This window comes from Podarcis erhardii (assembly GCF_964252035.2).
Source record: "Podarcis erhardii genome assembly, chromosome: Z".
NCBI lineage: Eukaryota > Metazoa > Chordata > Lepidosauria > Squamata > Lacertidae > Podarcis > Podarcis erhardii.
The window spans coordinates 19,133,813-19,145,862 of record NC_138504.1 but is presented as its reverse complement, the minus strand read 5'-3'; the positions used below and the strand labels follow the sequence as shown (position 1 = coordinate 19,145,862).

Sequence of the window (12,050 nt, the reverse complement as noted above, 5' to 3'; positions counted from 1 at the left end):
TCTGAAGGGTCTTTAAAGGTCATAAAGCCCAACCCATTCTGCCGGTGCAAGAAATTTTGCAACCCTGACAGGTAGCCTTCTTGGGGAAAATCTCCTGAAAGGAAGAATGGTGATTTTTTTCTTTAGCATCTTGGCACTTCAGATTTCCCTCTTTCACAAGCACACACAGCTGCAACTATCTAATTTTAGGCTTTCGGCTTTATTTCCTTATTTTTTTTAAAAAAATCAGCCTTTTTTTTTTTTAGAGAGAGAGAGAGGAAGAGAGTAATGTGCATTATTACTTCACTTACTTCAGTGGCTAAGCCAGCTCTGCTACATTTGGGAGCCCTCCTGGCTTATTCAGCTGAGTGGAGCCCTGACCCTCCCTCCCCAAAAGTCTGCCTGCCCCATCCTTGATGGCACCGCACGTGCACAAGCTCAACGTGTTTCGAAAACCGAGCCCGTGCTGCCCAAGTGCACGTGTGAACCCCCTCCCGCTTCCCAGGAGCTCCTTATCCTGTGAAGGGCTGTAGCTCCGGCCTCAAAACGCTCCCTGCGGCGCTGAGCTGTTACGGGGAGAGCAAGTTACTGGCGGAGGCCGGGAGGGGGGGTGGCCGGCTCTGAAGCCATCCATCCATCCATCTGCAAAGGTTCCAGGAAGAAGCAAAAACCTGATAGGCTCAAATCATCCGTAATCTCTGTCTCAACCCTACCTGTTGCCGGTTGCGCGACGGCTGTGGGGGCAGAGGATGAGGAAGGGGAGACGGCAGCGGTGCGCGGGGGTCGCTTGCTGCGGGGCGCTTTGCCGAGCATCACCGGCGGGGAGTTGCCCATCTCGGTGCGCTGCTGTTGCTGCTGCTGCTGCTGCTGCTACAGGATTCTCCGGGGCGCAGGAGAGCATCGCTCAGGCTCCGGAGCTCGGCGGGAGGGAGGCTCGAGCACAGCCAGCCGCCGCTCCTGCGCGGCGATTCTGCCCGGGACTGGCGGCGGCTGTTCAGCTCATGCCCTTCTCCGAGTGCTTCGAGTCTCCGCCGCCGCCTTTGCATCAGCTGCAGGCGCCGCAGCAACAGCGTCGCCGCCACCACCTGCCCCCGCCCGCGGGCGGGCTGTGAAAGAAAGGAGGGGGGGAAGAACCACAAAAAAGGAAAGGGGGGGGGAGAGAATAAAATATTCTCCCAAGCCTCCTCCCTCCAGATCTTTTCGCAAGCCTGACAGTCTGACAGGAGACTAGGCACCCGCACACCCACGCGTGTGCAAAAAGCCACGCGCACCCTCAGTGGGAGAGGGGACCACCCCGTGGCCAAGCAGCGGCGGGGTCGCCTTCGGAAACTGTTCTCTGCAGCAGGCAATGCTCAGTACCCAAGGTCCTTGGAAAGTCATCAATCATTGAGAGGAGGGCTCCCCAGAGCATGTGCAGAGAGTCCCTAGCCATCTCTCCCATGGAGACTCCATTCGGACCGGGAAGCACTTCTGAGAGCAAAGGCGGGGGAGGGGGGTGGAGAAGAGAGGCTCAACTTGCATGTTGCTGGTGATAAATAGCACACTTCTCTAATGTGTCAGCCTCTATTAGCTGGGAGCAAGGGTGCCCTGCAAAATGTACACGTGGCAGGTCAGTGAAGACAATACACAGGGTGTCAGATCGTGTTGGGTCTCTCTAACATTAAGCAACACGCAGAAAATGCTCTATTTGTTCGGAAGAAACTCTTGACATTTTGAGAAGCAGTGAGGCAGGGGAGGGGGATAGAGAGGGTACAGTCTGTGGGTATCTTGTCTGAAATGTGCACACAGCAAATGCCCACAGAAAGAGATGAATAACCATATGCACTTGTGTGCCTCTAAATTGCCACAGATGCACACAAGCAATATGTGCCGCTAGAAACCTGCAGGCAGAAACCTTGTACACAAATGCAACCCCTCACCCCACAAGAACAAACCAGAGCATGCATGTGAACTGCCTTGGACTGCAGCCATGGAGAAACCACTGCCAAGACTTTGAACCTATTTCTATCACCCTCCTCTTACCAAACCTGCCCTTTTATCTGACATGCTGCCTGATCAAAGAGATCTTAGCCAATTAAACTGTATGAGTTTTAGCTGGTCAGCTGAGCATCAAAAGAGGCTGCAATCCTAAATAGGACTGGCAAACATTTCTGAATAAGGATCTATAGGATGGCACAGTGAACCTAAATGAGTTTGTATATGAGTTGGCAGGGGGAGCAATAGTTCTAAAGCACATAACATACTTTGGGTTGTTGTTTTTCAGATCAGAGGTTGGGAACCTGCAGCCCTCCAGATGTTGCTGGACTCCATTTGCAGTTGAACAACATCTGGAGGGCTACTGTTTTCATTAGGGTTCTGCTTGTTTTCAATGTATGGGGATTGTCATCTGCAAGCATCCTCTTTGCAGAGGCATTTTGCCACCATCACCTTCTCTCTCTCACACACAGGATGGAACACTGCTTCTGCAACAGTACTTGCCATCTGCAGTTTATGTAAGTACTTCTATTAATAATAAGGATAATGTTTTGAAATTAAAAGTGCCATTACTCAAGGTAGCTTTTTAGTCAATCAAAATGCTGCAGCCCAGCTCACATGTCTCTAGAGCAGCTAAGGAGGGGCGGCAGGATCAGGCCAGGGGCCCTTCTAGTCCAGCATCCTGTTCTCACAGTGGTCAACCAGATGAGGGTAATTAGCTATGAAACCCCAACATTTTGAATCCCCTCCAAACCTGGGCCAAAAGTTTGCAGTCGTTTTGCAGAATTTTGTAGTGAAAACCCCGCGTTTTGCAGCCCCCCATAAACTGAGCAATTGATACATCAAACAGGGCCAACCAGATGCCTGTGGGAAGCCTAAAAGTAGGACTCGTGTGCAGTAGCTTTCTACCCATTAGTGATTCCCAGCAACTGGCTTTCAGAAGCATTCTGCCTCTGACTGTAGAAGAAGAATATATCCATCAGGATTAGTAGCCATTGATAACATTATCCTACACAAATTTGTCTAATCCTTTCTTAAAGCTATCCTTGCTAGTGGCCATCACTGCCTCTTGTGGGAGCAAATTCCAGTGTTTAGTAATGTGATGTGCGAATAACTGTTATCAAGCAGGAGACCTGCCGGTTGGGGTGTGTGTGTGTGGAGATTAGAAATAAGACTACAAAGGTTTATTTTAAAAAATAAAAATAAAAGACTCTGCTGGCTCAGTCAAAGCTTGGAACAAATGTTCAGAACCCTTTTGGGATTCTGTGCTTAGTCCCTAAAAGACAAGGCAACATGGGCAGATCGGGAAGGGAGGAGCGGCTGCGAGCTGTGAGGCATATCCTGCTTGCTCCGAAGCCTTCTCTAAATCTGTGCTACTGATGCAGCTCAGGGATGATGCTGATGGCACTCTGCTCAGCGAGGCTGCAAGTGCCCAGAAGCTTCTGGTCCAAGGTCACACATTTCCTAGTTCCTCCACAGACTCCATCAATTAGCAACTAGCAGTGCAATCCCACACATGGCATGTCTAATCAGAAGTGTCACTGAGTTCAGGGGGCTCAGTTCCTAGGTAAGTAACCATGCAACTGCAGCCTGGATGTGCTTCACAGGCCCAGTGAGAAGATGAAGTGGTGCCTCTCCACCTAACACACTGAGAAAAAGAACATTAAAAAACAAGAAGCTACCACTATATTAAACCAGAGTGGGAAAGCAATTTCTGACTGGAGGCCTTAGATCAGGGGTCGCCAAACTAAGGCCCACAGGCCGGATAAGGCCCGAGGGACTCGTTTATCCGGCCTGTGGCAACCCCCGCCACCCGCTGCCATCGCCCGCTCTTACCAGCGCTGCACTGTGCGGCTGCCCACTTCCAGGTCAGAGGAGCACTGGCAATAGCTTGTGCACATGCGCAAGCGTTATTTCCAGTGCACATCCGGGTGGGAGGAGGCCTGTGCACATGCTCACAAGCTATTTCCAGTTAGCCTCCGACCTGGAAGTGCGCCGGAAATAGCGTGTGCGCACACGCTCCCCCCCCCTCCGGCCCGCGATCGGCGTTGGAGACACCAACCCGAGACGCAGTAAGTTTGCTGACCCCTGCCTTAGACAGAGCTCCTCTCACTCTTCCCCAAGATAGCTGCACTACTGGTTTGGTTATGTTGGGATCTCTCAAATAAGCAGAAATTTAAGGCTGAATCTCCGCCAGCTCCCTGTTTGCCTGTAGGAACCCATTTATAGTGGGCATGAACTAGGGCTGCCACCTTTGTTCTGGCAAAATACAGGGCAGTGCAGTTGGGGGGTGATTTCTTTTCCATCCGGTGCTGAAGTGTCTTCAAAGCAATCCATTACAATTTATTGCAGACTAACTGGGTGGCCCCTCTGGAATTTGTCACACAGGCACATGTAAACACACACATACACACAAATTTGTAAACCTGCCTGTGCTTGGCTACTCAGAGTTTAAATACATGACCTTTCACACACCCTTTCATGCATTCGGTGAGGATCCCTAACTTGGCACAGAGAGAGAGAGAGAGAGAGAGAGAGAGAGAGAGAGAGAGAGAAGACCTGAAATACTGTACAGGACAAAACACTATCAATACAGGAGGTAGCATTTTACATTGAAACACAGGGCAATCCTATATTACACAGCAACCCTAGCATGAACATATGAAGCCATGCTGTTGGTCCATCTAGGATCAGGTTGAAGCTTCTATAGAGAATGAGGTGTCTCCCAGCCCTATTATCTGGAGATAAGAACTGGCAAGGCCAGCACTGGAGGTAGGCACTGTAAGGCAGCTAAGGCCCACAGACCAGAACCCCCCCCCCAAAAAAAACCTTATGCCTGCATCCAACCTCCCTATGTTCATAAGCAGCTGCCATATACTGAGTCCATCCAGCTCAATAACGTCTACTCTGATTGGAAGCAACATTATAGGATCCTGAGCGGGTGTTTTGCTCTACAGTACTGACATCCTTTAAACTGGGGAAGCCAGGGACTGAAACTGGAACCTTTTGCAGGTGAAGCAGTTGCTCCAGCCACAGAACCAGGGGTGGGAACCAAAGGGACTTCTGCAAGAAAACTGGGGGCAACTATTTATGGTAGGTAGAACTACCTACTCTGGAAGAATGGCAGACCAAGGTGACTGAATTTATGGGACTGGCAGAGATGACCGGCAGAATCCGTGACCAGAGGAGAGAGACAGTGGAAGAAGACTGGAAAAAATTCAAAATTTATCTTAAAAATTGTTGTAAAATTTCGGAATGTTAAGATGTCAAGGGATTGGATATAAAGAATTACAGCTGTAAAAATTGAAATTTAAAAATTTTTAGAGAGAATTAAATATAAAAAGGGATGAAGGATTGCTAAAAAATTTTAAAACAAGAATGCAGTGAAGGGGAGGTTTGGGGAAGTCGTGTTATGTTTGTTTGTTTTTTGTTTATGTTGTAAAATTAATAAAAATTATTAAAAAAAAAAAAACAACTATTTATGGTAGGTTTCCTGTTCAGAGTGGTTCCTCTTCCAAGGGAACTCTTGGAATGGTTGCTGTGTGAGGGGAACACGGGTCTCTGAACAACTCTCAGAACCCCTAAGCAAGCTATGTTCCCCAGGATTCTTCGGGGGAAGCCATGACTGTTTAAATTTATTATTATTATTATTATTATTATTATTATTATTATTATTATTAATACCCTGCCCATCTGGCTGGGCCTCCCCAGCCACTCTGGGCGGCTTCCAACTTAATATTAAAAAACAATACAGCATCAGACATTAAAAACTTCCCTAAACAGGGCCACCTTCAGTTGTCTTTTAAAAGTAAAATAGTTGTTTATTGCCTTGACATCTGCTGGGAGGGCGTTCTTAAAGTGGTACGATACTGCTTAAAATGTGTAGCAGTGATGCAAGATGCTGTATCGGTGACTGCTGGACATTCCCTCTGGGCCAGAAGCGGATTATTTACTTATAAATAATTTCTGGAACACTCTTCATTTAAAAATTGAAACACCCCGAGGCATTTTACAAGAGGAGACAGCAATGAGCTGAATCAAAATGTCAGTCCTGCCCACAGTGTGTATGCAACAGACCATTGCTTGGTGGCAAGAGTGCATGGCTTTGCATGTAGAAGGTGCTAGCTTCAAACCTCGGCATCTCCTGTTGAAAGGATCAGATGAAGACCTGTGCTTGAGACCCCTGAAAACCGCTGCAAGTCAACCAATGATACTGGGCTGGACAGACAATTAATCGTGACCTCCTATAAAGCAACTTATTCTGTTCCTAAGTAAGGTTTTCACATCAAGGGTGGGAGGGTGCTTTCAGGACCCTGGAATTCGAACTGCAGGGAGGGGTTTACAGAATGAGAAGGAAACAAAGAGTCCTAGAAAACCCACCTGCATTCATTTAGCCTCACTTTATAAACCACTGTTAGTTCCCCATTTTGCCATTCACTAAAATCCATCAAATTCTCTCTTGGATTTATGAAATTGGGATGTGGAGGGTGGAGAGAGAGAGGCTGCCTGTATGTGGGAGGCAGAGAGTAGACTCCAGCACATACTGGCTGTTAAAGAACAGAAAGATAAGGACACAAAAGGGTCCTTTGACAGGAAGGCTTGGAGATGCCTAACCTGAAATTTTGATGCCAGTTATTTCTGAAAAGCCGAAGTCTATATGGGAAAAAAACACCCCAAAGCTATTTTGTGCCTCACTTACAGAAGCCAATTCCCCACTATCATCTGTGCTAAGAAGACAGAGTACCATAAAGCACTGGAAAGTTGCTATGGAAACAGAGGCAAATTGGATCAGTACTCAGCATCCCTTGGCAGAAAAGCTCCTTCATTGACTGCTGAGGGAGCCCATTTCCATGGGCATGTGTATGGAAACCCAACCACCTGCCCAGGCAGCAGTGCCAGCAGCACAAGCCCTCAAGGTGACACTCGCCACCCCAATGAGAACAGCAGCCAAAAATCTGCAAGCCAAGCCCACCAAGTGGCACACAACTGCTACAGAACTTGGCTGCCTTCAAGCCCCCATAATGCCCATGCAACTGAGATGTGTGAAAGTCAAGTAACATCCACAAAGAGCAAAAGATAACACATTGGTCCTGTGTTTGGAAGGGGGGAAAAAGTCTCTGGCAGGTCCAGCCTCAGGTCCCTGGAGGCAGAATTCTGTTGGGTTCTCCTGACCTCATAGACAAGGCTTAAAGTTGCCATGTTTGCTCTTGTGCTTCTGATCTGGCTGTGTGCACACTGGCACATGGCTGGCAGAAATTAAACCGGTGTTGCTTGATGGGGAAGACGTCTCCTGTTGAATTTCTGCCTGTCTGGCAGCTGTTAATGGGGAAAGGCTATAAGCTTTATGGACATAAACTTTGCCTGCCAAACATGCCAGTTCAGTCCTTGGTCATTTCCGGGTCAGGCTAGGAAAGACAGACAGACAGACAGACAGACAGACAGACACACACACACACACACACCAATCTTAAATTCTGAAGAGCCACTTGTGGGATGCTCTCCTCAGGGAGGTTAACCTGGCACCTTCCTTACATACCTTTAGGCACCAGGCAAAAATGTTCCTCTTCATCCCAGCCTTTGGCTAATTAATATTCCACGGCCTTTAAAATGTGCAGGGCCTTTTCAAAGCTGACCCCCATATATATTTATGGAACCTGCCCACCCAATGGAGGAATGTCTGGGCCTGGCTCCTTGCTTGATTGCTTAAAAACTTTTTTGATTTCAGTCTACCTCTCGTTGAAATGAAGGGCTAATTTTGCAAACTGTTGTTGATCCCTGTTTTCAAATCTACAATTCTGCTACCGGTATGTGTTAAGAATTTTTAAAATGGCTTTTTTTGGGGGGGTTAAACTTTTTAGATACAGTTGTACCTTGGTGGGTCGAACATCCTGGAACTCGGATGTTTTGGCTCATGAACGCTGCAAACCTGGAAGTGAGTGTTCCGGTTTGAGAACATTCTTTTGGAACCTAAATGTCCGACGGGGCTTCCGGGGCTTCTGTTTGGCTGCAGGAGCTCCTGCAGCCAATCAGAAGCCATGATTTGGTTTTGGAACGTTTTGGAAGTCGAACGGACTTCCGGAACGGATTCCGTTCGACTTCTGTGATACAACTGTATTAACTTTTCAATATTTTTATGATACTGCCTTGGGGGAGGGGACCCTTTTGAAAGACAGCATATAAATCCTTAAAACACACACACAAGTCCCCACTTCCTCCCCAATCCCATCCTATATCCTCCGTTCAACACTTCCTTAGGACAGCACTTGGGGACATGTTTACCATTAGTCCAAATAGGGGTTTATTTGTTGAGGCAGAGGAGTCAAAGAGAAGGAAGGAGGAGGACTGGAAACAGATGGCTTCAGAGACATAGAAGAGGGGGGAAATGGGAAGGGGGCAGAGAGAGAAGCACCATATTTTACAACTTGAACTTATTAACACCTTCCTTGCCTGTTTAATGTACACTTTTGCATGCAAGATAGGTCTGATTAGTTCAAATGTCGAAATGTGCTTTCCACAAACCAATGTTTTCAGAAAAGGGCAAAGGCTTGTCCTCACCCACCCACCAATAATATGGGGGGCGGGAATCACATTCTTCCATGTACATTCAGACTTCCACATGAACTTTTTTTTGGGGGGGGGACCAGGATGTTTTGCTAATTTGAAATATAAGACGTAGCCAGAGTCTCCAGCTTGCTTAGGATCTTTAGATGGGAACATAGGAAGTTGGCTTATACTGCATCAGACCCTTGGTCCATCTAGCTCAATACTGTACACACTGACTGGCAGCAGCTCTCCAGGGTTTCAAGCAGAGTTCATTCCCAGCCTTATCTGGAGGTGCTGCACATTCAACATAGCACCTTCTTCATGCATACTACTAAACTATGGCCTTTTATTCTGAGTTCTCACAGCATGCAAAGCTTGCTTAGAAGGCAGGCCACACGCCATGGCACAGATGATTGACAGCAGCATCTTCACTGTTGGGACCTGTCTCATCTACAGCTAAAATTTGCCATTTTAGCTAAGTGTTATCTGCGGCTGGTAAGAGCTCTTTCACTATTTTTCACCAAAAGCAGCACCTTCACAAGTATTACTGCCTGCAAAGATTGCTCACTCCCTTTTTTTGGGGGGGGGGGGAGGAAAGGTCAGCTTCCTGTGCCTTAAAGAACCAAGCAGATGTTCTAACAGGCACAGTTTTCCACGAAAGCAGGAAATGCTGCTCCCACTGGATATTTGTATAGCATGCAAAGGAACCCATCAAGAAAAATAAAAAGTTAGCTGCACCCATTTTTCTTCCTGAGGAAATAATCCAGCAAGAGTGCCACCCTTCACTCAGAACAGATTTGCATTAGAATCCCCCACTCAATGCATTTTCAAGATCACTTGAAAACCAGATGAGCTAATCTGCCTTAAACACCCCTTTGCAAATGCAAACACAGGGTGTGTGAAGCTCAGCAAAGAGTGGGTTTTAACCCTTTCTTTTACAGTGCACTTCCCTATGTACGCCTTGCTCCAGATTATTAGGATTTTTATTTATTTGATTTATTGCCCATCCTTCACCATAAGGCCCCAGGACAAGATCGCAGCAATTTAAAAATGAAATACAGTGGTACCTCAGGTTACATTTGCTTCAGGTTACATATGTTTCAGGTTACAGACTCCGCTAACCCAGAAATATTACCTCGGGTTAAGAACTTTGCTTCAGGATGAGAACAGAAATCGTGCTCTGGCGGTGCGGCAGCAGCGGGAGGCCCCATTAGCTAAAGTGGTGCTTCAGGTTAAGAACAGTTTCAGGTTAAGAACGGACCTCCGGAACGAATTAAGTACTTAACCCGAGGTACCACTGTATTAAAAACAGCTGAAAACAAATTACAAATTAAGAATAAGCTGGGCCCTAGTATATACAATGGTACCTCGGCAGTGGCGTAGCGTGGGTTGTCAGCACCCGGGGCAAGGCAAGTAATTTGCGCCCCCTAACCCATGGATTTGCACCCCCTAACCTTAACCCCCAGATGTTGCGCCCGGTGCGGCCAGCCCCCCCTGCACCCCCCATGCTACGCCACTGTACCTCGGGTTACATACACTTCAGGTTACATACGCTTCAGATTACAGACTCTGCTAACCCAGAAATAGTGCTTCAGGTTAAGAACTTTGCTTCAGGATGAGAACAGAAATCGTGCTCTGGTGGTGCAGCGGCAGCAGCAGGAGGCTCCATTAGCTAAAGTGGTGCTTCAGATTAAGAACACTTTCAGGTTAAGAACAGACCTCCAGAACGAATTAAGTACGTAACCAGAGGTACCACTGTATAGGCTCTTCAACTGGTCTGAAGCTGGCATTAAGGACATGGAGCCTGTTATCACAGCAAAGTGTGAGGCTCTTGTGACCTACAAGCATGCACCCTGCAAGAAGATGCCTGCTGCACTAAGAAAGGCAAGGTGTGATGCCCAGCGGATTACAAGATGATGTGCTAAAGGCTTCTGGTTGCAGGTGTGTCAGAACATTCAACTCTTTGCTGACAGCGGCATGAAGACAGCCTTTGGACCAACAGTCAGGAAAACTGCACCGCTGAAAACTTTGCTAGTGAGATCATTGCAGACCACAGAAAGCGAATGAGCCAATGGGCAGAGCACTATCAAGAACTGTACTAGCAGGAAAATATGGTCTCCAGCACAGGAACTGACAGCATCCAGACTCTGCCTGTCTTGGAAGAGTTGGGTTTTCCTCTTTCCCTCAACAAGCCTAAGAACAACATCAACTCTCAGGCACGTGGTAAAGGCTCCAAGACAGGATAGAATCCCAACAGAAGTGTTGAAAGCCAGCCTCAATTCCTCCCTCAAGATGCACCTCCACAAAATGTTGGGAAAATGGATCCACAAAACATGCGTGTAAGAACAAAGATAACTGTAAAAACATCCACAAAACATGTGTGTAAGAACAAAGATAACTGTAAAAACTACCATGGAATCTCCCTGCTGAGTACTGTGGGGAAGGCCTTTGACCTTGTCAGCTGAAAAGGACTCTTCACAATCCTCAACGATTTAGGATGCCCACCTAAGAGACAAGAAATGCCGTGGTGCACCTATAGCAGTAAAACAAGATGCCTTCATCTGCCCTAGCTGCAACAAAACATGTCTCTCCCATATTGTCGCAGCAGGCCCTGTGGCTCTCCAACTGTCTGACTTTACCCCAAAAAGGCGCAATCTTCCACTGTCTCCTGAGGCTGACATGCCAATGATATATTATCAAAGGCCATAGTAAAGAGGTGTGTCTTCAACATAGGATAGGAACTATATAATTAAACTGCTGTGTTCTCACAATTAAGGTGGGATCTATAACTTTCAAATCGCTTTGTGGAGGATGGGACAGGGTGGTGGAGGGAACACTTTCTTTTCAACCGTTTATCACAGCACTTGGAAGTGATAATAGCAGCATTAAGTAATCTTGCTAAGTAATCAGCACAAGTCCAACTGTTTGCTTTCCATAAACATTAGAAGGGAATATACCTTTCTGTCCAGATTTAACTAACCTGAGTGTATTTGAGGGGAAATTATCTGGATTCTGTGGTATTGTGAACACCCCTCCCTCCTCTATTATTATTATTATTATTATTATTATTATTATTATTATCCCATCATTTGACTTTAAATTTATGAAAGCTGCCTTTGACAGTTTTTGTAAAAAGTGATATAAATTTACGTAATAATAACTACATTTTTTTAAACTGCATGCAGTGGTTCTTTATCCCAGGGGGCAAATGGCTGCAAATAAGGATAGCACCCAGCCACAGAAGGTGCTTTCTGCTCCACCCGCTGCTCCACTGTCCCAACATTGTATACGGTAGAGCAAAGGAAACTTCTTAGGACAAGGAGCTTCTGAATTATAACGGAAGTCATAGGAAGCTACCCCTTATTGAATGGAGCCTTGTTTTCCAAGGAAAAGTGACTCTCCAGGGTTTGAGACGGGAAATTTTTCCTAGCCCCACCTGGAGATGCCAGGAATTGAACCTAGGACCCTGGCACTGAGCTACTGCCCACCTGGGTGCCTTTCTCACAGTAGGAGGAGGGTGTGTGCACACCAGGCTGCATGCAACCATATAAATC

At 46.9% G+C, this 12,050-nt stretch overlaps 1 protein-coding gene across 3 annotated transcripts in view; it reads right to left on the bottom strand.

Moving 5' to 3' along the window:
* The window catches only part of NHSL2 (NHS like 2), a 108,240-nt gene that overhangs the window by 57,402 nt on the left and 38,788 nt on the right, over positions 1-12,050 (bottom strand). For 2 of the 3 annotated variants that reach the window (XM_081847898.1, XM_081847900.1), the window contains exon 1: positions 693-1,123. The exons of the other annotated variant lie outside the window; for it this stretch is intronic. In XM_081847898.1, coding sequence (XP_081704024.1) covers positions 693-813 — 121 coding nt within the window. In that variant the 5' untranslated portion in view covers positions 814-1,123. Of the gene's footprint in view, positions 1-692; positions 1,124-12,050 lie in introns of those variants that run through there. 3 annotated transcript variants of the gene reach the window in all.